Source organism: Bos javanicus, chromosome 15 (genome assembly GCF_032452875.1).
Source record: "Bos javanicus breed banteng chromosome 15, ARS-OSU_banteng_1.0, whole genome shotgun sequence".
Classification (NCBI taxonomy): Eukaryota; Metazoa; Chordata; class Mammalia; order Artiodactyla; family Bovidae; genus Bos; species Bos javanicus.
In genome coordinates this window covers 24,430,415-24,455,992 of record NC_083882.1, presented here as the reverse complement: position 1 = coordinate 24,455,992, position 25,578 = coordinate 24,430,415, and the positions used below count along the sequence as shown (strand labels likewise).

Sequence of the window (25,578 nt, the reverse complement as noted above, 5' to 3'; positions counted from 1 at the left end):
TTTTCTTTTTTGTTGTGTGTATGCATGTACATATGCAAAGCTCAGTTTTTATTCAGTTGAGGTGAAATTCATATAATATAAATTACATATTTTAAAGTATACATTTAGTATATTCACAACATTGCACAACCACCACTTCTGTCTGGGTCCAAAATATTTTTATCACCCCAAAAGAAAACCGAATTCTACCAAGCAGTCCCTCCCCATTTCCCCTCCACTCTCCCCGCTGGCCACACTGATCTGCTTTCTGTCTCTGCGTTTTACCTGTTCTGATAGTTCATGTAAATGGAATCGTATAATATGTGACCTTTTGTGTATTGTGTCTTTCACTTAGTTTATTGAAGTTTATCCAAGTTATAGCATGTATCAGTACTTCATTCCTTTCAATAATGGCTGATACTCAGCTCTAGAACCAAACATGAAACAATGGACTGGTTCCACATTGGGAAAGGAGTATGTCAAAGCTCTGTATTGTCACCCTGCTTATTTAACTTATATGAAGAGTACATCATGCGAAATGCCGGGCTGGATGAAACACAAACTGGAACCAAGAGTGCCGGGAGTAATATCAATAACCTCAGTAGTCATGTACAGATGTGAGAGTTGGACCGTAAAAAAGACTGAGCACTGAAGGATTGATGCTTCTGCACCATGGTACCAGAGAAGACTCTTGAGAGTCCCTTGGATAGAATTGATGCTTTTGAACTGTGGTGCTGGAGAAGATCTTGAGAGTCCCTCGGATAGCATAGAGATCAAACCAGTCAGTCCTAAAGGAAATCAACCCTGAATATTCATTGGAAGGACTGATGCTGAAGCTCTAATACTTTGTCCACCTGATGTGAATAGCTGACTCATTGGAAAAGACTATGATGCTGGGAAAGATTGAAAACAGGAGGAGAAGGGGTCGGCAGAGAATGAGATGGGTTGGATGGCATTGCCGTCATGAATAGACAGGAGTTTGAGTGAATTCCAGGAGATAGTGAAGGACAGGGGAGCCTGGCATGCTGCAGTCCATGGGGTTGCAAAGAATTGGACTCGACTGAGTGACTGAATAACAGATATATCTGTTACATCTTACCTGATGTAAGATGTAATTTTTCCATTGGTGGACATTGGAGTTTTTCCCACCTTTTGGCTTTTGCAAGTAGTACTTCTGTGAACATTCATGTCCAAATATTTGAGTGTATGCTAAGTCACTTCAGTCATGTCTGACTCTTTGCAACCCCGTGGTCTGTAGCCACCAGGCTCCTCTGTCCTTGGGATTCTCCAGCCAAGAATACTGGAGTGGGCTGCCATGCTCTCCTCCAGGGCATCTCCCTGACCCAGGGATCAAACCTGTGTCTCCTGCATTGCAGGTGGATTCTTTACCACTGAGCCACATGTAAAGCCCTAAATATTTGAATACCTGCTTCCAATTATTTTGGGTATATACCTAAGTGTAGAATTGCTGGCTCATAGGGTAATTCTATATATAACGTTTTGAAGAACCGTCAGACTTGACCACAGCATCTTTACTGTTTTACATTCCCACCAGCAGCACACAAAGATTCCAGTTTCTCCATATCCTCTCCAAACTTGTAATTTTCCATTTTTGCTTTGTTTTATAGGAGTCATCTTTGCCTATGATGTGGTATCTCATTTAGTTTTGGTTTGCATTTTCCTAATGGCAGTTGTTGTTAAGCATCTTTTCTTAGGCTTATTGATCATTTGTATCTCTTCTTTGGGGAAATGTCTGTTTCAGTCCTTTTCCCGTTTTTGAATTGGGTTTATTTGTCTTTGGTTTTTGAATTGTAAGAATTTTAATATAATCTGAAATACTAGACCCTTATCAGATTTATGTTTTGAAAATATTTACTCCCATCCTGTAGGTTGTCATTTCACTTTCTTGATAATGTCCTTTGTTGCATAAAAGTTTTTAATTTTGATGAAATGCCACTTACCTATTTTTTTCTTCTGTCACTTGTGCTTTGGGGATAATATAAAAAGAATCCATTGTCAAATTCAAGATACTGAAGATTTACCTCTAACTTTCTTGTTAGAGTTTTATAATTTTATCTCTTTTACTTTAGATGTTGATCCATTTTCAGTTAGTTTTTGAATATTGTGTGAAGTAGGGGTCAAACTTTATTCTTTTTCAAGTGTATATCTAGTTGTTCTACCACCATTTTTGTTTGTGGAGTGTGTAAACATAAAGTGTACATCATGTTCCTTGGGTAAGTGTATATATTACAATATGTTTGCTCTTCTGATATTTATCACATCACATACCTATAGTGCATTATTATGATGTTCTGTAAACCTTACATTAAATCTCTATGGCTACTTTAGTACTTGTTGCAAATTTTGCTCTTAAATACTGTCAATCTTATGCTTATACCATCCTGAATGCCATTTTTTGAAGAGGCTTTTTTTCCCCCCATCAAATAGTCTTGACATCCTTATCAAAAATCAGTTGACCAGGACTTACCTGGTTGTCCAGTTGTTAACTGCCTGCCAGTGCAGGGGACACAGGTCCCATCTGTGGTCCTGGAAGATCCCATAGATCACAGGGCAACTAAGCCCACGCGCCACAACTACTGAGGCCCCACGCCTAGAGGCCGTGCCCCGCAGCAAGAGAAGCCACCACAGAGAGAAACCTGCACGCTGCAACAAGGAGTAGCCCCCACCTGCCGCAGCTAGAGAAGGCCTGTGTGCAGCAGTGAAGACCCAGCACAGCCAGAAGTTAAATCAATAAATAGATAATAGAATTTTTTAAAAAACTTAAAAATCAGTTGACCAGAGATTATGACTCTCTTCTGGACTCCCAATTCCAATTCATTTGCCCATCTGCTTGTCCTTATGCCAATACTATACTGTCGTGATTACTCTAGTTTCACAGTAACTTTTGAAATCTTAGAGTGTGAGTGAGTCCTCTTTGTTCAATATTGTTTTGGCTATTCAGCGTCTTGTGAAATTCCATATGGATTTCATATGGATATGGTCAGCATTTCTGTAAAAATGGTCATTGGAATTGATCTTTTTTACATTGCATTGAATCTGTAGATCACTTTGGGTAGTATTAACGTATTAATATTAAGTCTTTGTGATGGTTCATTTTATGTGTCAGCTTGACTAGACCAGGAGGTGTCCAGACGTTTTGTCAAACATTCTGGTTATGTCTGTGAGGGTGCTTCTGGATGAGATTAGCATTTGAATCAGTAGGGTGAATAAAGCTGATTGCTCTCTCTGGTGTCTTTGGACCTCATCCCAGCTACCGAAAGCCTAAACAGTAAAGGCTGGTAAAGAGGAAACATTACCTACCTAATTGGGTGCAGGTCTTCTCTTGCCCTCAGACTGAAAGTTCTATCAGCTTTCTTGGTTCTCAGGCTTCCAACTCAGGTTAAAATGACCCCATTGGCTGGTTCTCCAGCCAGTGTAGATCTTGGAACTTCTCAGCTTCCAAAATCCCAAGAGCCAATTTGTAATAATAAATTTCTTAACTCACATATACTGGAAACTATGAACACAGGATTTCTTCACACACACACTCACGCCCTGTTGGTTCTGTTTTTCTGGAGAACCTTAATACGGTCTTCCCGTCCATTACCTTGGATGTTCTTCCATTTATGAAAGTTTCCTTTACTTTTTTTCTCAGTGTTATGTAGTTTTTAGTATACAGATCTTTCACCTTCTTGGTTAAATTTATTCTGAAGTGTTTTATTCTTTTGGAAACTATAATGAATGGAATTGTTAATTTCCTGTTTAGATTGTACACTGTTACTGTATAGAAACACAGCTGATATTTTTCTATAGATCCTATGCTCTTCAACTTTGCTGAATTTATTTATTAGCTCTAGTGGATTTTTTTGGTGTTTTATATATCATGTCATCTGTAAATAGAGATAGTTTTGCTTTTTCCTTTCCAATGTAGGTGTCTTTTGTTTATTTTTCTTGCCTAATTGTTCTGGCTAGAACTTCTAGTATAATGTTGAATAACATTGGTGAAAATGGCCTTCTTTGTATTAATACTGATTTTAAGGGGGACTCTTTCAGTCTTGCACTACTGTGCATGATGTTAACTGAGTTTTTTTTTTAAATACAGGTCCTTCATCACATTGAGAAAATGCCGTTCTTTTCCTAGTTTCCCAATTATTTATATCATCAAATGTGTTGTATTTTTTCTGCATTGATCAAGATGACTCCCCCCCCCCCCTTCATTGTGTTAGTATGGTGTACTACATTATTTTTTTTATGGTTTCTTTTTATGTCTTTGTCAGTCACATTCTCTTAGGAATCCATTTTCAAATACTTGACTAAGCTTCATCTCTTCACTCTTTGAGATGTACAGAGTATACTCTTAGTGCTTAGTCGCTCAATTGTGTCTATCCCTGTGACCCCATGGCCTGTAGCCTGCCAGGCTCGTCTGTCCATTGGATTTATCAGCAAGAATTCTGGAGTGGATTGCCATTTCCTCCTCCAGGGGATCTTCCCAACCCAGGGATCGAACCTGAATCTCCTATGTCTCCAGCATTGCAGGTGTATTCTTTACTCACTGAGCCGTTGGAAAAACCCATAGACCGTACTCTACCATTCCATTTTTCCTACCAGCTTCCAACTGCTTTCATCATCTTTGGTTTATTCAGTAGCTCTGTAACTCATGGTTAAGCTTTCTTTTCCTAATTTTAACCACTTTTAAACTAGCTGTTAACATGTGCTAGATTAATCCCTTTAAAATGCCTTTTTGCCCCTCACATTTCTTCCCTGCTGAAGAGCCTGTAATGATTTTATGTTGTTCATTAGATCAAGTCTAAACTCATCCTGACATTTAGAACTGTTCATAATCCCATCCCACATCACCTCTCTGCTGCTGCTGCTAAGTCGCTTCAGTCGTGTCTGACTCTGTGCGACCCCATAGACGGCAGCCCACCAGGCTCCCCTGTCCTTGGGATTCTCCAGGCAAGAATAGTGGAGTGGGTTGCCATTTCCTTCTCCAGTGCATGAAAGTGAAAAGTGAAAGTGAAGTCGCTCAGTCGTATCCGACTCCTAGCGACCCCATGGACTGCAGCCCACCAGGCTCCTCCGTCCATGGGATTTTCCAGGCAAGAGTGCTGGAGTGGGGTGCCATTGCCTTCTCCATCACCTCTCTGGTCCCTGTTATTTATAAAAGATGGAAACTACACACTGAGGCCCATCTAATAATAACATAGAATTTTGTTTCTGAAACTATAAGTGTGTAAACTTGCTTTCTATATCTTTTCCTGTATTTTCTTAGTTTCTCATTTAGCAAATAGATTGCTAAATGGCATTTTCTTAAACTTTTGAAGATGCGTTTCATAAGACCTTATCATATTAGTTTCCTGGACCTGTTTCCTGTATTTGGTTGAGGCATATATGTATTTAAAGAAATGAAAAAATATTGTCTTAGTGTATTCTAAAGTAAGGGAAAAAAAGGTGCAGGACGTCGTGTATAGTATGAAAGAAGACGTTCGTGTGCATAGACCGTTGCTGAAAGATGTCAGAAACTATTAATAGTGATTACTCCTGGGACATGGAACTGGATGGAAGGACCAGGGAAATTTCCCTTTCATTTTATATCGTTTTGTGCTGTTAGAATTTTCTACTCAGGGAATGTGGACAAAAGAGATGAAAAAGTTTGAGTAAATAATGATTAGTTCTTTTTCCTTGCTTTTAATATTAGTTCATACCCCTCTAAACCACTTAGGATTGACTAACTTTTAAAAGCTTTTAATGCTTTTTAAAAACGTTAAGCCAGTTGATGAACTGAAACAGTGATTTTCATCATGTACCTAAGTTCTGCACCATTAAAATAAATTATCGATTTCAGGGGATTCAGTTTTATCCAGAAAAAAATGGCTGTTTGTCATTTGTGGAGTCATAAGGCACTTTAGATTTCCATGTTATGAGTAAATTGTACCAACATAGAGTTGTTACTGGAATAAAAACTGAAAAAATAGCAGGGCTTTTGCGGACTTTTTCCGTGGAAGTTGGAAAGGTTAGCGGCAGTCTCAGACTGTGCTAAGACTCTTGTTATATAGTCTGGGTTTCTGGAGTTGCTGCTGTGTATTTTCTTTGACTCCTAGAGTTACCCTTTGCTTTCCTTGGATATTTAAGGTTTATTTTAAAATTGGAAAACCAGATCTTTGACTTTGGAGAGAATTTTATTAGGCACACCTTGGTATTTCTTTGGAATAAAGTAGCATTTATCAATTACTTAGCTTTAAATTTAGAAATGTCCTTGTAAAAATAGATAATCGAGATCAGTAAATGTGTGCATCAGAATGGTGAAAATAGCATTCCTGTTTGAAGGAATGGAATCATCTAGAAAGCACCCTTGTCACAGTGCTAAACTGGGTATTTTGAAGATTGTGAGATTAGTAATCGCAGTAGTGTGCTCATCAAGGAGTTTTAATTTAGTTGCAGTAGGATTAGGCCAGTTGTTTATTACAAAACTTGATAACTTAATGTTTTTACCATGCAAATAATCCTGTTTATTGTTTATGATGAGGTGAGTTGCCATCTTTGCTGTAAGAGAACCTCAGTAGAGAGAAGCTTTGCACCAAAACCATGGAGTAGCTGAGCTCTTTCTAGAGATTTGTGTGTGCCTGTCTTTTTTTACTGCCTCTGGGCAAGAAAAGAGAGTGCTCTTTGTTTTATGAAAATAATCTGTATTTAGTTAAGGAAATGCAGACCTGTTGGCTCTTGCCAGTTATTTGACTTCATTATGACTAGAGCACAGGCTTTGTCTTGTCTCTTGTTGGGTGTGTGCTTTATTTGTAGCATCATAGTTATGGTGAAGTTAATATTTAAATCAATTTCGTGTGAAGTTGAGGAGAAACTGTGAGTTATCTATGCACAATGAGCTTAGCTTGTCTGTTGTTGTAAAATTAAAATGTCAGATATACCACCAGACTCCTCTGTCCATGGAATTGTACAGGTAAGAATACTGGAGTGGGTTGCCTTTTCCTACTCCAGGGGATCTTCCTGGCCCAGGGATCGCACCTGAGTCTCCAACATTGCAGTGGATTCCTTACTGTCTGTACCCGGGAAGCCCTGATCAGGATTTGGGTTGTGGGTGCTACTGAGAGTTTAGGTTTAGCTAAATATTTATAGGACTGAGTCATGTAATAGCACTTGTTCATGTGTGCCAATAGCATAGCTTATTCCTTGTGAAATGTGCTGTTCAGAATCTTAATGGTTATTTTTGAGTAATCATTTAATTAAGATATTTGATGACAAAATTGATTTTATAAACCGTAGTTTTCTAATTTGCACAATGAAGGTGATCCCTGACTATTTTAGGGTTGTTTCAGGGATTACATGATGTATGAGGCATCCGAAGTTCCTGACAGAAAGGCGTTCAATAAGTGTTGGTTACAACTGTGAACAGCACTGTCCTGTGGGTAATTCACATTAGGTAGCGTGTTGTGTGATTCTTGTCTTTATGGAGGCAGGAATTTCACATATAAACAGAGGTCTACATGGGGAGAAATAGCAGGTAAAGATAGTAAGTCCCATTCCTTTACAGGCTCGTTTGTTCCGTCAGCATGGGACGTTAGAAAGGGCAGAGAATAGTAAGGGGCTGGAGTCCTTGAATAGTATGGGGCTTCCCAGGTGGCACTAGTGGTCAAGAACCTGCCGCCAGTGCAGGAGACGTGGGAGACGAGGGTTGATCCCCGGGTCAGGACGATCCCCTGGCGGAGGCGGAGCAGCCCACTCCGATATTCTTGCCTGGAGAATCCCCAAGGACAGAGGAGCCTAGCAAGTTACAGTCCATAGGGTCACACAGAGTCAGACTGAAGTGACTTAGCACACACACAGAGTTCTTGAGGGAGATGAGATGAGTATAACACTGTTCTTGGAGCTGCACAGAATGATTTTATGTCGTTGTCATCTCTGCCCAATAGCTTTAAAAAAAAGGGAACCTGAGTTTCCTTTCCTGAGAGTATTCTAGATGTGTTAATGTCTGCTGCTACCTCTTTCAGCGTGGAGACAGAGGAGTGGGACTTTAACCTGTGGCCACATGTAATGGTTAGTAAGTTACTTATCATTTGAATACCATATTTCGTTGATTAGCACTTATTCGGCATTCTGAGATCTCTGAAATTGAGATGCTCCTTAATTTACTATCCTCCACATAGCACATGTGGTGTAGTTTTTATGGTCTACACACATGTGCGCTTGGTCATAGCTGTTCCTGCCACCATGGCAGCCAGGTTACACACCCTGTTGGTACTGCATGGTTAGTTTACTTGCCGTCTAAAACGACTTTAAAAAGATCACACTATGATTCAACAGTGAAACAAAAACTATGAAGAAAAGCATAGAAACAGAACAGCAGGGTACAGATTTGATTTTATGTGAAGTAAAATATTTGTCTTTGGAGGAATGATTGCAAGTTGAGATTTTCTTGCAAAACTACAATCGAATGCATCATGGGACCTCAGAAAGGGAGATACTGTAGGTGTTTTAAGCCTTTTTTGATGTTGTTGCTGAGAAATATGCAAAAGAATTACCTAATGCATGCCAGGCTATGCACCTGGAAGCAGGGTGACTTGTGTTTCTCAACATAAATGAGACATTTTGGAGCTACGAGAAGCTGATGTGACCAGGTCATGTGTCTCCTAGGATTGTCGTGAAGGTATTGTGTCATAGTTGAGCAGCAGTTTTTCTCTTTGGTGGCACCATTTTATAACTGATGGCACCTTAGATTCAGTATCTTCTAGTGTTTACATCTCTAGCTCCTGATGGTAGCTTATTTGGAACTGATTGTTCTACTAAGTAATCAAAACTGTGCTTCTATAAAGGCAGCTAAAATAAAAATAGGAAACTTGCTAAGATCAAGGTCAAAATTTAAGAATAAAATATTTGCATTGTTTTGCATTAAGTAGGTGTTTTTTGCCTGTTTTCTTCGTCTTCTCAGATACAGCATGGCATAGAGGTTAGGGTGCAGACTCTGGGGTCGGGCAGCCTGGGGTCCAGTCCCAGCTCCAACCCTTACTAGCAGTAACTTTCTGTAAGTTACTCAACCTCTCTGTGCCTCAGTCTTCTGTCAGACGGCCACAGTGTGTCTCTCACAGGTTTGTTCTGAGAGAGAAATGAGTTAATACCTCTGAAGTGCTTTGAACAGCACCTGGTGGGAAGTAAGCAGTGTGAGTGAGCTGTTATTCCACCTGGCATTGTCTTTTGTTGAAACACTGAGTGGTCTGAGGTGAAGGTGTGTCTGTCTATCCCACTCTTCTCTCCTTGGTTCCAGTTCAAGGTTGATACACTACCCATTTCCCCTTCGCAGTTGTTATTCCATCCTTTTTTGGATACGTCATTTTGGACTTTTTAGAAAATTGGATATGATTGAGCTATATAGATTTGCACACTTTTACACAGTATGATCTGGAGAAGGCAATGGCACCCCACTCCAGTACTCTTGCCTGGAAAATCCCATGGACAGAGGAGCCTGGTAGGCTGCAGACCATGGGCTTGCGAAGAGTCAGACACGACTGAGCGACTTCACTTTCACTTTTCCCTTTCATGCATTGGAGAAGGAAATGGCAACCCACTCCAGTGTTCTTGCCTGGAGAATCCCAGGGACGGGGAGCCTGGTGGGCTGCCCTCTATGGGGTCGCACAGAGTCAGACACGACTGAAGCGACTTAGCAGCAGCAGCAGCAACACAGTATGATCACGGAATTAGGATTCATTTGAAAACAGACTTTTTGATGCATTACTTTTCTAAACATCACATGCTGGGTGTTTTCAGTGTTTTCCAAGGTTAGCTCTGGACACTTCTTAGTGCAAAAGTCCTTCTCCCAGTGCCCAGGCAGTGACTGCCTGAGACAGATGCCCAGCCTCCAGGACTGCTGGGCTCAGCAGGGTAGGGTTCCATTTCGAGCCTATGACCATGGCCTGTGACTAGAACAGAAAGACTGTTGATGCTTTTCTGAGGACTGCACAGGGGTGTTTCAGTTCGTTTTTTCTAGTTCGTGATACTTGAGTGTTGCATTGGGCCCTCAGCTGTTGAAGAACAGAGGATACTGTTTCTCTTACAGCTGGCAGGGAACTAGACTGCCTCTTGGAGACACAGCACTAACCAAAAGATAGTTAGTGGTCAACATCAGCTGTTGATTCGGGGCTTCATTCTAGGATAACCTTAAGAATAGTATAAATTAGATTTCTGCTGGCTGGACTAAGTTTGAACTATTTCATTTTTAGTATTCATCTGAAAGATCACTGTGTCTTCACTTGGGCCAACCGACCGTTTAAGTTGAGCTTACTTGTAAATACGTGTTTTGTGTTAACTTTTGTCTTTGTGCAAAACAGGACCAAATGCTTAGTGAAGGCTTTGAGGCTGAAAGGGGTTATAAACTGATCTCATAGCATGGAAGGTTTTGCCATGATTCAGATTAGTGAAGAGAAAACACTCCATACTTTATTCTCTCTGGAATTTTATTTGTAATTCAGAAAATTCCAGCTTTATCTATACTTCTTTTTAATCAATCAGACCTAAAGTTTCAAATGTGACGTTGTTGGTGTTTGTTAATTACATGATCGGAAACTTATTGTCAGTGAAAAATGACACACACAAATGGCATGTGCAGTGCAACTTAAAATAGCACATCTTCACATCCATGCAAATTCCCTGGACTCCTTATAGTGACCTACTTACGCACTGCTCACAGAGAAACAGGAGGCACTTTAAGTGTCCATTAAGGCTAGAATGTTACATTTAAATGTTTTATGCATTTGTAGTTTTACTTGTCACTTGTATTTCTTCCACAAGTATCAAAAGCATTTTCTGTGATTAAGCTTTTAAAAGAGTAATACATTTGACATTTCACAGTGTGTCTGACAGTCAGTACCTTGTTGCTTGGAGCTTGTTGGTTTCTTAAAGTAAGAAATGCAGTTCTCAAGCCTGTTTACCCTAGATGTTCATGTCTCTTCGTTACATGTATCCCGGTTTACTTTCTGATTGACACATGTCTTATGTTCATTTTGTTTCTGAAATACAGAGCTGCCAAATGCTGTTAAATCAACTGAGAGAAATCACAGGCATTCAGGACCCTTCTTTTCTTCATGAAGCTCTGAAGGTTAGTTTCAAGGCCTCTTTGAGTCAACAGGTTTTAGAACAGTTGTTCATATCATAGTTATGTCAGTCCAAGCTATTTTTATGCCAAAATGAAAGTGCATATGTATAGGGACAGAAGTTCTAGAGGTCAAATGACCCAGTATCTTCAACCTATAAATTATAAGAGCAAGAAAAAGTTGAGGGTGAAAGAGACAGTGCAGGGAACTCTGCAGAGATTTGAGATAAATATCAACTAACTGCCCTGTATGGACCTTTTATGGATCCTGATTCAAACTAAAAAATAAATGAGTCAGGGCAGTTTAAACTGGTGATTTGTGTGAGAATAACACTGTGGGTTGTATATTTTTTTAAAGATACATTCTGAAATGTTGAATGATGATGATGTAATAAGATGCTTAGGATTTGCTTCAGAATATCTGGAGGAGAGGAGGCAGAAGAGATAAAATAAGATTGACTGTGGCTCAGTGACTATCGAAGTCAAGTGATGGGCACTTGGGATTCAGTTATATGTTCCCACTTCTGCTGTATATGTTAGAAGTTTTACCTAAGGAAAGTTTAAAAAGTTAAGACGAAATAGAAATATGGTCACCACTAGAGAATATGATGACTGTTCGGCACCTTTATTGTTGGGGCTGATTCATTTGGAGTCTGATACATCATGCCTTAGCCTTTGTGCAGTTGGGAGGAGAAGTATCCAAAGCAGTGAGGTTTCATTCTTGTTTGCGTGTTGTGGGGAATCAGCGCATGCCACTCCCTTCCTGTACCTGGGAGTGTGATGGCATCGCTTCACGTTTCCTACCGTATATCCTAGAATTATACCTAGATTTAGTATGACACCAGGATAGTAAGGAGTTATAACCCCCAAACTCACTTGCTGTTTATTTTAAATGCCGTGATGTTTGACTTTTGAAATTTGTTTTTTTCCCTCCTCTTAGGCCAGTAATGGTGACATCACCCAGGCCGTCAGCCTTCTCACTGATGAAAGAGTTAAAGAGCCCAGCCAAGAGACTGCTGCAGAACCATCTGAAGAAGAGGGGAGTGCTGCTAGCAAAGAGGAATTAGCAAGTAGGTATATCCTGGCTGGGCCCTTTTCTGAACTAGCAGAAATTAAGAGATGAGTTTCTGTGAGTGTCCTTTCCATCACATCAACCCTTCGGAAATAATGGTAATCATGGCTAATTACTGAGCCATAATGAGGTGCCAGGCACAATTCTCAGCACTTAAATGGTTCCATTCATTCAGCAGTTATTTAATGAGCCCCTGTTAGGTGCCAAGCACTCTTTTAGGCACTGGAGATGAACAAAAGGAACAAGAATTGCTGCCTTGTGAGAGATGAGGCCATGGAGGGAGTGAACGGGAGGCAGATTATGCAGAGGCTTCATAGCTGCTTGGCTTGTACTCTGAGCTGGAGGACCAGCCATTGGAGAGTTTGCTGCAGAGGCATGCTGTAAACTGGTTTCCACTCCCTAAGGATCATTCTGGCTGCTATGTTGAGAACAGAACTGTGGGAGGGAGTAGTGAGCATGGGGCAGAGAAGGGAGCCCAGCACTGTTCAAGAAGCTATTGCTGCTGAGGGCAGTGTGGGCCAGGGCGCGGTGGTAGAAGGGTGACACATGCTTGCTGCACAGGATCTGCTTACACAGGAGATGGGGCTGTGACAAAAAAGAGAAGGGCTAAAGGTGACTCCAGGTTTTTTTCCTAAGCGGCTGAAAGGGTGGAGCTGTACTTAACTGACATGGGAACAATTACCGATGGAGCAGATTTGGGGTGGAAAATGAGAAGATCGATTTTGGCAATATTAAATTTGAGAGGCCTGTTAGACATCAAGGTGGAGTGTCAGAAAGACAGTGGCAATCCAAGTGTGCCGTTCAGGGGAGAGAGCTGGGCTGGACCTGGATAAAACTTGAAATCATAAATTTGTAAATGGTACATAAAGTTATGGGAAAGGATGAGCTCTCCTAGGGAGCGGATATAGAAAAGAGAAAAGGTTTCGTGTCTCAGCAGTAGGTACTTACGATGTTGAGATGTCTGGGGAAGGTGGAGGGGGCAGTGAAGAGTGTATGGAGGCATAGCAGGAAGACCCAGAGAGTGGTACTCTGGAGACCAGAGAGGCTTCTGGGAGGAGGATCTGCCAGCTGGGTCAGGTGGTATTAATGGATATTTGGGCAGTTTCGAGCTATTCTGAGTGCTGCTGCTGTGAATATTCTTCTATATGTCTTTTAAAACACAGTGACTTATTTCAATCCATATTTTTCTTGTTGAGATGCATCCATGTTGGCTATACCTGTAGTTATTTCTTTTCATGTATAGTATTTCTTGGTCTGAATACACAAGAGAATTGATATATTTGTTGATTGACTTTGGAGTTGTTTTGAATTTTTTTGCCATTATGAACAAATCTACTGTGAGCTATTTTAATTCGCGTTTTTTTGTGCATGTATGCAAGAGTTTCTTTAGTGTTTAAAAACTCGGGATGTAATCGGTGAGTACTGAAACATGCCTGTCTTCATCTTAGTAGGTATTCGGTGTCTCAGATGGTAAGGACTCCGCCTGTAATGCGGAAATCCTGGGTTTGACCCCTGGGTTGGGAGGATCCCCGGAGGGAAAGGCAGCGCACTCCAGTATTCTTGCCTGGAGAATCCCCGTGGACAGAGGGGCCTGGTAGGCTACAGTCTGTGGGGACACAAAGGGTCGGACACGACTGAGCACTGAGCGGCTAAGCACACAGCGTTGGTGACATTAGTTTCCGAAATGATTTTTTAACCTATGTATACTCCCACGAATAGAGTTTGAGGGTAACTCTTGCTCTTACGATTGTTAGACTATAAAATTGTTGCTTGTGTTTTTGATGTAAAATGATTGTCCTGTTTTTAACTAGAATTTAAAAAACTTAAATAATGATACTGGTCATCTTTTCCCTTTTGACCTTCATGTTTCTTCATGTGACATTTCTCTTAGTATCTACTGGTTTTTCTGTTGGTTTCTTGGTATTGATTCTTGATATTCTTACTGATAGTGACCTTATTTTCTTGATATGAATCCGTCTTTCTGGACTTGGGCTTTGCAAAATACCTTCTTATTAATGACCTGTGTTTTTCCTCCGTGGTGATGAGCTAATAAATAGCTTTCATTTATTAATCTTCTTCTGTGGGTTATGGTTTTTGTTTAAGAACTCCTATACCATGGTGTCATAGGATATTCTGTTATATTTTCTTCTAAAATTGTAATGTTTTGCTTTTCATATTTAAATATTTAATTCATCTGAAATGGATTATTTTGGTAAGAAATAAGATAGAAATATAGTTAGATCTATCACTGCCCCCCAGCACCTCCCCTCACTACCCAGGACCTTTTATTGAAAAGGTAGTACTTACCACTGATCTGTAGTATTAGCTCTGTACATTATTTTCGTGTTTTCCATTTTACTTCATTTCTGTTTTTAATTCTTTGCGGTATATACCTAGGAGTGGAATCGCTAGATCATATAACAATTTGTGCTTAAGTTAAAAAAAATTCGGCCAAGATGGCGGAGGAGTAGGACAGGGAGAACACTTTCTCCCCCATAAATTCATCAAAAGAGCATTTAAACGTCGAGTAAATTCCACAAAACAACTTCTGAATGCCGGCAGAGGACATCAGGCTCCCAGAAAAGCAATCCAACTCTTCGAAAGGAGGTAGGAAAAAATATAAAAGACAAAAAAAGAGACAAAGAGGGAGGGACGGAGTTCCGTCCCGGGAAGGGAGTCTTAAAAAGAGAGAAGTTTCCAAACACCAGGAAACCTTCTCACTGCCGAATCTGTGCCGAGCTTTGGAAGCACAGAGGGCAACATAACAGGAAGAAAACATAAATAAACAATTAAAACTCGAAGATTGCGAGTCCTACGGTAACTCCCCCAGCGGAGAAGCAGCGCAGATGCCTGCACGCGCCATTAACAAGCTGGGGCTGGGCAGGGAGGCGCAGCGCGGGCTGCATCGCTTAGAGTAAGAATCTGGCCTGAATACCCTGAGCACTATCTGAGCGAAATAATTTGGGCTAGCAAACCAGACTGTGGGATATCTATCACGTGAAAAGCCAGCCCCAACCTAAGACACAGCCAGGCCCGCGCACGGAACAAAGAATTGAACAGAGGTAGCCGGCTGCAGACCTTCCCCCTCCGGTGACAGGCAGCCAGAGCTGGAAGGGGGCAATCGCAGCCCCAGAGAGACATTATCTATAAAACTGTAAGCAGGCTTCTTTGCTAACTAAAACTTCTTGGGGGTCTGGACGGTTAACATCTGCCTAAGAAGGTGCGCCGGTTTTACGCCCAGATAACTGAGTGGCGGGGAGGCGATAAGTCGCAGCATTGGCGCTCGCCAAACACCTCATCACTTGAGCTGCTCAGACCTGGGAAGAGCACAATACTCAGGCCCAACTGAGTCTGCGCCTCTGAGGACTACCCGAGTGCCTGAAACTGAGTGGCTTGGACCTGGGAGGTACATGCAACCCAGGGCCAGCCTCGGATTGTTCCCGGCGGAACAACCTAGAGCCCGAGCAGTGTGGGCAGGGAGGCTACACGCGCCGTGAGCGGGGGCAGACCCAGTGTGGCTGAGGCACTGCGAGCGCACGCCAGTGTTATTTGTTTGCAGCATCCATCCCTCCCTCCCTCCCTCCCCACAGCGCGACTGAACAAAGAGAAGAAATACAGTTCCACCCATCAGAACACTGACACAAGCTTCCCTAACCAGGAAACCTTGACAAGCCACCTGTACAAACCTACACACAGCGAGGAAAAGCCACAATAAAAAGAACTCCACAAACTGCCAGAATACAGAAAGGACACCCCAAACTCAGCAATTTAAACAAGATGAAGAGACAGAGGAATAGCCAGCAGATAAAGGAACAGGATAAATGCCCACCAAACCAAACAAAAGAGGAAGAGATAGGGAATCTACCTGATAAAGAATTCCGAATAATGATAGTGAAATTGATCCAAAATCTTGAAATTAAAATGGAATCACAGATAAATAGCTTGGAGACAAGGATTGAGAAGATGCAAGAAAGGTTTAACAAGGACCTAGAAGAAATAAAAAAGAGTCAACATATAATGAATAATGCAATAAATGAAATTAAAAACACTCTGGAGGCAACAAATAGTAGAATAACAGAGGCAGAAGATAGGATTAGTGAATTAGAAGATAGAATGGTAGAAATAAATGAATCAGAGAGAATAAAAGAAAAACGAATTAAAAGAAATGAGGACAATCTCAGAGACCTCCAGGACAATATTAAACGCTACAACATTCGAATCATAGGGGTTCCAGAAGAAGAAGATAAAAAGAAAGACCATGAGAAAATACTTGAGGAGATAATAGTTGAAAACTTCCCTAAACTGGGGAAGGAAATAATCACCCAAGTCCAAGAAACCCAGAGAATCCCAAACAGGATAAACCCAAGGCGAAACACCCCAAGACACATATTAATCAAATTAACAAAGATCAAACACAAAGAACAAATATTAAAAGCAGCAAGGGAAAAACAACAAATAACACACAAGGGAATTCCCATAAGGATAACAGCTGATCTTTCAATAGAAACTCTTCAAGCCAGGAGAGAATGGCAAGACATACTTAAAATGATGAAAGAAAATAACCTACAGCCCAGATTATTGTACCCAGCAAGGATTTCATTCAAGTATGAAGGAGAAATCAAAAGCTTCTCAGACAAGCAAAAGCTGAGAGAATTCTGCACCACCAAACCAGCTCTCCAACAAATACTAAAGGATATTCTCTAGACAGGAAACACAAAAATGGTGTATAAATTCGAACCCCAAACAATAAAGTAAATGGCAACGGGATCATACTTATCAGTAATTACCTTAAACGTAAATGGGTTGAATGCCCCAACCAAAAGACAAAGACTGGCTGAATGGATACAAAAACAAGACCCCTACATATGTTGTCTACAGGAGACCCACCTCAAAACAGGGGACACATACAGACTGAAAGTGAAGGGCTGGAAAAAGATTTTCCATGCAAATAGGGACCAAAAGAAAGCAGGAGTAGCAATACTCATATCAGATAAAATAGACTTTAAAACAAAGGCTGTGAAAAGAGACAAAGAAGGTCACTACATAATGATCAAAGGATCAATCCAAAAAGAAGATATAACAATTATAAATATATATGCACCCAACACGGGAGCACCACAGTATGTAAGACAAATGCTAACAAGTATGAAAGGAGAAATCAACAATAACACAATAATAGTGGGAGACTTTAATACCCCACTCACACCTATGGATAGATCAACTAAACAGAAAATTAACAAGGAAATACAAACTTTAAACGATACAATAGACCAGTTAGACCTAATTGATATCTATAGGACATTTCATCCCAAAACAATGAATTTCACCTTTTTCTCAAGCGCACATGGAACCTTCTCCAGGATAGATCACATCCTGGGCCATAAAGCTAGCCTTGGTAAATTCAAAAAAATAGAAATCATTCCAAGCATCTTTTCTGACCACAATGCAGTAAGATTAGATCTCAATTACAGGAGAAAAACTATTAAAAATTCCAACATATGGAGGCTGAACAACACGCTGCTGAATAACCAACAAATCACAGAAGAAATCAAAAAAGAAATCAAAATTTGTATAGAAACGAATGAAAATGAAAACACAACAACCCAAAACCTGTGGGACACAGTAAAAGCAGTCCTAAGGGGAAAGTTCATAGCAATACAGGCACACCTCAAGAAACAAGAAAAAAGTCAAATAAATAACCTAACTCTACACCTAAAGCAACTAGAAAAGGAAGAAATGAAGAACCCCAGGGTTAGTAGAAGGAAAGAAATCTTAAAAATTAGAGCAGAAATAAATGCAAAAGAAACAAAAGAGACCATAGCAAAAATCAACAAAGCCAAAAGCTGGTTCTTTGAAAGGATAAATAAAATTGACAAACCATTAGCCAGACTCATCAAGAAACAAAGGGAGAAAAATCAAATCAATAAAATTAGAAATGACAGTGGAGAGATCACAATAGACAACATAGAAATACAAAGGATCATAAGAGACTATTATCAACAATTATATGCCAATAAAATGGACAACGAGGAACAAATGGACAAATTCTTAGAAAACTACAACTTTCCAAAACTCGACCAGGAAGAAATAGAAAACCTTAACAGACCCATCACAAGCACGGAAATTGAAACTGTAATCAAAAATCTTCCAGCAAACAAAAGCCCAGGTCCAGACGGCTTCACAGCTGAATTCTACCAAAAATTTAGAGAAGAGCTAACACCTATCCTGCTCAAACTCTTCCAGAAAATTGCAGAGGAAGGTAAACTTCCAAACTCATTCTATGAGGCCACCATCACCCTAATACCAAAACCTGACAAAGATCCCACAAAAAAAGAAAACTACAGGCCAATATCACTGATGAACATAGATGCAAAAATCCTAAACAAAATTCTAGCAATCAGAATCCAACAACACATTAAAAAGATCATACACCATGACCAAGTGGGCTTTATCCCAGGGATGCAAGGATTCTTCAGTATCCACAAATCAATCAATGTAATACACCACATTAACAAATTGAAAAACAAAACCATATGATTATCTCAATAGATGCAGAGAAAGCCTTTGACAAAATTCAACACCCATTTATGATAAAAACTCTCCAGAAAGCAGGAATAGAAGGAACATACCTCAACATAATAAAAGCTATATATGACAAACCCACAGCAAACATTATCCTCAATGGTGAAAAATTGAAAGCATTTCCTCTAAAGTCAGGAACAAGACAAGGGTGCCCACTTTCACCATTACTATTCAACATAGTTTTGGAAGTTTTGGCTACAGCAATCAGAGCAGAAAAAGAAATAAAAGGAATCCAAATTGGAAAAGAAGAAGTAAAACTCTCACTATTCGCAGATGACATGATCCTCTACATAGAAAACCCTAAAGACTCCACCAGAAAATTACTAGAACTAATTAATTGATTATAGTAAAGTTGCAGGATATAAAATCAACACACAGAAATCCCTTGCATTCCTATACACTAATAATGAGAAAACAGAAAGAGAAATTAAGGAAACAATTCCATTCACCATTGCAACAAAAAGAATAAAATACTTAGGAATATATCTACCTAAAGGAACTAAAGACCTATATATAGAAAACTATAAAACACTGGTGAAAGAAATCAAAGAGGACACTAATAGATGGAGAAATATACCATGTTCATGGATTGGAAGAATCAATATAGTGAAAATGAGTATACTACCCAAAGCAATTTATAGATTCAATGCAATCCCTATCAAGCTACCAACAGTATTCTTCACAGAGCTAGAACAAATAATTTCACAATTTGTATGGAAATACAAAAAACCTCGAATAGCCAAAGCGATCTTGAGAAAGAAAAATGGAACTGGAGGAATCAACCTACCTGACTTCAGGCTCTACTACAAAGCCACAGTTATCAAGACAGTATGGTACTGGCACAAAGACAGAAATATAGATCAATGGAACAAAATAGAAAGCCCAGAGATAAATCCACGCACATATGGACACCTTATCTTTGACAAAGGAGGTAAGAATATACAGTGGATTAAAGACAATCTCTTTAACAAGTGGTGCTGGGAAATCTGGTCAACCACTTGTAAAAGAATGAAACTAGAACACTTTCTAACACCATATACAAAAATAAACTCAAAATGGATTAAAGATCTCAACGTAAGACCAGAAACTATAAAACTCCTAGAGGAAAATATAGGCAAAACACTCTCTGACATACATCACAGCAGGATCCTCTATGACCCACCTCCAAGAATATTGGAAATAAAAGCAAAAATAAACAAATGGGACCTAATTAAACTTAAAAGCTTCTGCACATCAAAGGAAACTATTAGCAAGGTGAAAAGACAGCCTTCAGAATGGGAGAAAATAATAGCAAATGAAGCAACCGACAAACAACTAATCTCAAAAATATACAAGCAACTCCTACAGCTCAGCTCCAGAAAAATAAATGACCCAATCAAAAAATGGGCCAAAGATCTAAATAGACATTTCTCCAAAGAAGACATACAGATGGCTAACAAACACATGAAAAGATGCTCAACATCACTCATTATCAGAGAAATACAAATCAAAACCACTATGAGGTACCATTTCACACCAGTCAGAATGGCTGCGATCCAAAAGTCTACAAATAATAAATGCTGGAGAGTGTGTGGAGAAAAGGGAACCCTCTTACACTGTTGGTGGGAATGCAAACTAGTACAGCCACTGTGGAGAACAGTGTGGAGATTCCTTAAAAAACTGGAAATAGAACTGCCTTATGATCCAGCAATCCCACTGCTGGGCATACACACTGAGGAAACCAGAAGGGAAAGAGACACGTGTACCCCAATGTTCATCGCAGCACTGTTTATAATAGCCAGGACATGGAAGCAACCTAGATGTCCATCAGCAGATGAATGGATAAGAAAGCAGTGGTACATATACACAATGGAGTATTACTCAGCCATTAAAAAGAATACATTTGAATCAGTTCTAATGAGGTGGATGAAACTGGAGCCTATTATACAGAGTGAAGTAAGCCAGAAGGAAAAACATAAATACAGTATACTAACGCATATATATGGAATTTAGAAAGACGGTAACGATAACCCTGTATACGAGACAGCAAAAGAGACACTGATGTATAGAACAGTCTTATGGACTCTGTGGGAGAGGGAGAGGGTGAGAAGATTTGGGAGAATGGCATTGAAACATGTGAAATGTCATGTATGAAACGAGATGCCAGTCCAGGTTCAGTGCACGATGCTGGATGCTTGGGGCTGGTGCGCTGGGACGGCCCAGGGGGATGGTATGGGGAGGGGGGAGGGAGGAGGGTTCAGGATGGGGAGCACGTGTATACCTGAAATTAAAAAAAAAAAAAAAAACATACGTGATATATACTATATATATCAGTCATATGTATAAAAAAAAAATTAAAAAAAATAAAAAAAATTCTAGAATACCTTTTTTTCCATGACTACTACATTATCACACTTAAAAATTAATAACAATTTCTTAATCTCATCAAATACTATTGTAGAAATTTCCCTGCTTGTCTCATGAACAATATGTTGGTATTTGGTTTGAGAGTATAATGACCCACATAAAATAAAACATTAAGCTATGTTTGAAGTCTGGCTCAAGATGGCAGATAATAGAAGGATGTGCACTCATTTCTTCCTGCAAGAGGACCAAAATTGCAACTAGCTTTGCAGGAGGACAACCTGCAAAAATTTGCAGCCAGACGGGATGACACTGGAACCCACCAAAAGAAGATACCCCACATCCAGAGAAAAAGAAGAAGCCAAGGTTAGACAGCAGGAGGCATACAGTCATGAAAAAAATCAAATCCCATATCTTCTGGGTGGGTCACCCACAGGCTGGAGAACAATAACGCCAAAGAAATTCTCTCCCGTCTTTGGGATCCGACAAAGGGACTGGAAGGCCAGGGAATCTGACCCTGAAGGCCAGCAGGATTTGATTATAGGACTTCCAGAGGACTGAGGGGAAAAAAAGACTCCAGTCTTGGAGGACATAAACAAAATTTTGTGCGTACCAAGACCAGAGAAGAGGAGCAGTGATCCCACCGGAGGCTGAACCAAAACTCCCTGTTAGGGTTGGAGGACCTCCTGTGGAGGCGTGGGTCAGCAGGGGCTCACCACAGAGACAGGGCCACTGGAAGGGCCCCCTTGGAGTAAACCCTCTTGGAGGTTGCCATTAACCCTACTGTAGAGCCCGTAGACCGCAGGGCTGGGTCACCTCAGGCCAAACGACTACAAGGGAGGGAGTGCAACCCCAGCCATCAGCAGATAATTGGATTAAAGCTTTACTGAGCAAGGTTCTGCCCAACAGAGCAAGACCCAGTTTTTCCCATCAAATTTTTCACCAGACTCTCCCATCAAGAAGCTTACATAAGCCTCAGCCATCAGAGGGGGGACAGAAGAAGCAAGAAGTAGCACAGTCTCACAGATGGCCAAAACAAAAACTGTATTACAGAAAGTTAATCACGATGAAAAAGCAGAAAGTTATGTCTTAGGTGAAGGGACAAGATAGAATCCCAGAAAAACAACTAAATGAAGCGGAGATAGGCAGCCTTCCAGAAAAAGAATTCAGAATAATAATAATGAAGATGATCCAGGATCTCAGAAGAGAGTGGACACAAAGATTGAGAAGATGCGAGAAATGTTTACCAGAGACCTAGAAGAACTAAAGAGCAGACAAATAGAGATGAATAATACACTAGAAGGAATCAGCAGCAGAATAACCGAGGCAGAAGAATGGATAAAAGACCTGGAGGACAGAGTCGTGGAAATCACTGCCACAGAACAGAATATAGAAAAATGAAAGAAGAAATGAAGAGAGCCTAAGAGAGCTCTGGGACAATGTTAAACACACCAACATTCACATTATAGGGGTCCCAAAGGAGAAAAGAGAGAAAGGATCTGAGAAAATACTTAAAGAGATAATAGCTGAAAACTTCCTGAGCATGGGAAAGGAAGTAGCTAAGCCCAGGAAGCACAGAGTGTCTGTCCCAGGTAGGATAAACCCAACGAGGAACACACCAAGACACACAGTAATCAAACTGACAAAATTAAAGACAAATAAAACACTACAAGGCTGTCAGCTGTCAGGCTGTCAGCTGATTTCTCAACAGAAGTTCTGTAAGCCAGAAGGGAATGGCATGATAAATTTAAAGTGATGAAAGGGAAGAACCTACAACCAAGAATACTCTACTCAGCAAGACTGTCCTTCAGATTTAATGGAGAAATCAAAAGCTTTCCGAACAAGCAAAAGTTAAGAGAATTCAACACCACCAAACCAGCCTTACAACAAATGCTAAAGAAACTTCTCTAGGTAGGAAACACAAGAGAAGGAAAAGACCTACAGAAAATAAACCCAGAACAATTAAGAAAATGGTAATAGGATCATACATATCGATAATTACCTTAAATGTAAACGGATTAAATGCATCAACCAAAAGACATAGACTTGCTGGGGAGATGAAAACATGTGCATGTATGCACTTCCATTTACCAATCACTCTGCTTGACCCCCCCCCCAAATTGTATGTAATTATTTTATATTATAATTATTTTATATTATTCAGTTAATCATGTTCCCATTAAGGCTTGCAATTGTAATTATCTTTTTTTCTTTTTCTGGCTATTGATTGTGAAAACATATAAACATCTTTTACTATTGTGATTATGTAACTATAACTCGTTTAATACCATTATATCATGATTGGCAACAGAAAAATGAGCTCGATATCACCAAAACTAGGATATAATAGAAAAGCCTTTGAAAAAAATCAGTTTTTAAAATCCAGGTGCATACCAGAATTATCTTGAAATTTTTTGAAAAATACAAATGCTCAGGTATTGCTTATTTTCTCCAGAGCTCCAGATATGTTTCTAATGAGCAGTCATGTTTAAAAACAGCTGGACTCTGGGTCGTCCCAGTGCACCAGCCCAAGCATCCAGTATTGTGCATCGAACCTGGACTGGTGACTTGTTTCATATATGATATTATACATGTTTCAATGCCATTCTCCCAAATCATCCCACTCTCTCCCTCTCCCACAGAGTTCAAAAGACCTGGTGCACTGGGACGACCCAGAGGGATGGTACGGGGAGGGAGGAGGGAGGAGGGTTCAGGATGGGGAACATGTGTATACCTGTGGCAGATTCATGTTGATATATGGCAAAACCAATACAATATTGTAAAGTTAAAAAAGTAAAAAAAAATTTTAAATAAAAACAACTGGACTATATGATGACCTTTTATCTAGTTTGTTTCACTTTTTCTATTTCATACTCAGTACTCCCATTTCATTTAGTTTATGTTCTCCAACTTTTCCATCTCTTTTTAAAATTTTCTTTCTCAAGCCTTTATCAGGTGTAGTAGAACATCTTTTGTATACATATATATAAACATGTATTATATATATTTTAAAAAACGGATGAATTTTTGCCTAACTAAAAAAATTATGACATTTTGATTCCACTTGCTTGACTTAGTATGAATAGAATGCTTGATTTCTGATTAAAAAACAGATAATGCATGAAGCAACAAAGGTTTACTCTATGGCACAGGGAGCTATAGTCTATATCCTGTAATAACCTCTGATGGAAAATAATTTCAAAAATTATGTATATTTGTATAACTGAATCATCTTGCTGCACACCTGAAACATTGTAAGTCAACTATACTTCCATAAAAAATAATATGTTAAAATATGTTTGAAATGATTTTAAGGTTCCTTTTATCTATACATTCCCCATCTCTTTTTTTGTCGTGTTTCATACATTCTGGAATTTGCTGTTTGCAGTCCTGTGGTGTACTTTAATGAAGTTTTATGTCCTCTGTCTTTCCTGTTAATTTAGGTGCTTATCTGGCATGACAGTGTCATAGGTAGTATTGTGTATATTTCTCCTGTTTTGTCATATCAAGAAGCAAATAATGTCTAGTCACCCCCTTTTTGTGTTGTTAAAATTGTTAGTGTGTTCAGGTTGTCAGCTTGATTCGTTTATCGTAAAATTCCCCACCTAGTGTTTCCAGCCACCATTGGTGATTATTGCTTAGATTCTTTATTTTATTGGAGATTTCAAAATGATAATATTTTATATATCATTACCTTGTAATTTATTAGTTAGAATTCTTTTTTTCAGTTGTGGTAAAAACACATTAACAAAATTTACATTTTAACCATTTTTAAGTGCATATTTGAGTAGTGTTAAGTATATTCACATTATTGTGTAAAAGATCTCCAGAACTATCCTGTAAATCTGACACTTCATTCCCATTAAGCAACCCTTTTCTCTCTCTACCCCATCCCTGGTAACAGCCTTCTGCTTTCTACTTCTATGAATTTGACTACTTTAAATACCTCATATAAGTGGAATCATATAGTATTTATGTTTTCATGACTAGCTTATCTCATTTAACATAATGTCCTCAATGTTCATTGATGCAGTGGCATGTGACTTTCTTTTCTTTCCAATTTTTTTCCTTATGGTAAATTACACATAACATGAAAGTTACTATCATAACCATTTTTAAGCGTACAATTCACTGGTATTAGGTACATTCGTGTCATTGTGCAACTAGCATCACCATCCATCTCCAGAACTCTTTGTTTTGTAAGACTGAAACCTGTACCCATTAAACAGTAATTCCTTATTACTCCCTCTCCTAGCAACCTCTGTTATTTCTGTTTTCCATGATCTTGACTACTCTAAGTACCTTTTATAAGTGGGATCGTAGAGTATTTGTCCTTTTGTGCCTGGCTTGTTTGACTTAGTATAAGGTCTTTAATGCTCATTCAGATTGTAGCATGTTAGAATTTCTTTTCTGTTTCAGGTTGAATAATACTCCATTGTATATGTATACCAGATTTTGTTTATCCATTTATCTGCCAATGGATATTGGGGTTGCTCCACCTCTTGAC

At 39.5% G+C, this 25,578-nt stretch overlaps 1 protein-coding gene across 12 annotated transcripts in view; it reads left to right on the top strand.

The window, feature by feature from the left end:
- Positions 1–25,578, top strand: part of USP28 (ubiquitin specific peptidase 28) — a 71,919-nt gene that overhangs the window by 8,169 nt on the left and 38,172 nt on the right. For all 12 annotated transcript variants that reach the window (XM_061440349.1, XM_061440346.1, XM_061440347.1 and 9 more), the window contains exons 2-3: positions 11,003–11,080; positions 12,015–12,144. In XM_061440349.1, coding sequence (XP_061296333.1) covers positions 11,003–11,080; positions 12,015–12,144 — 208 coding nt within the window. The remainder of the gene's footprint in view (positions 1–11,002; positions 11,081–12,014; positions 12,145–25,578) is intronic.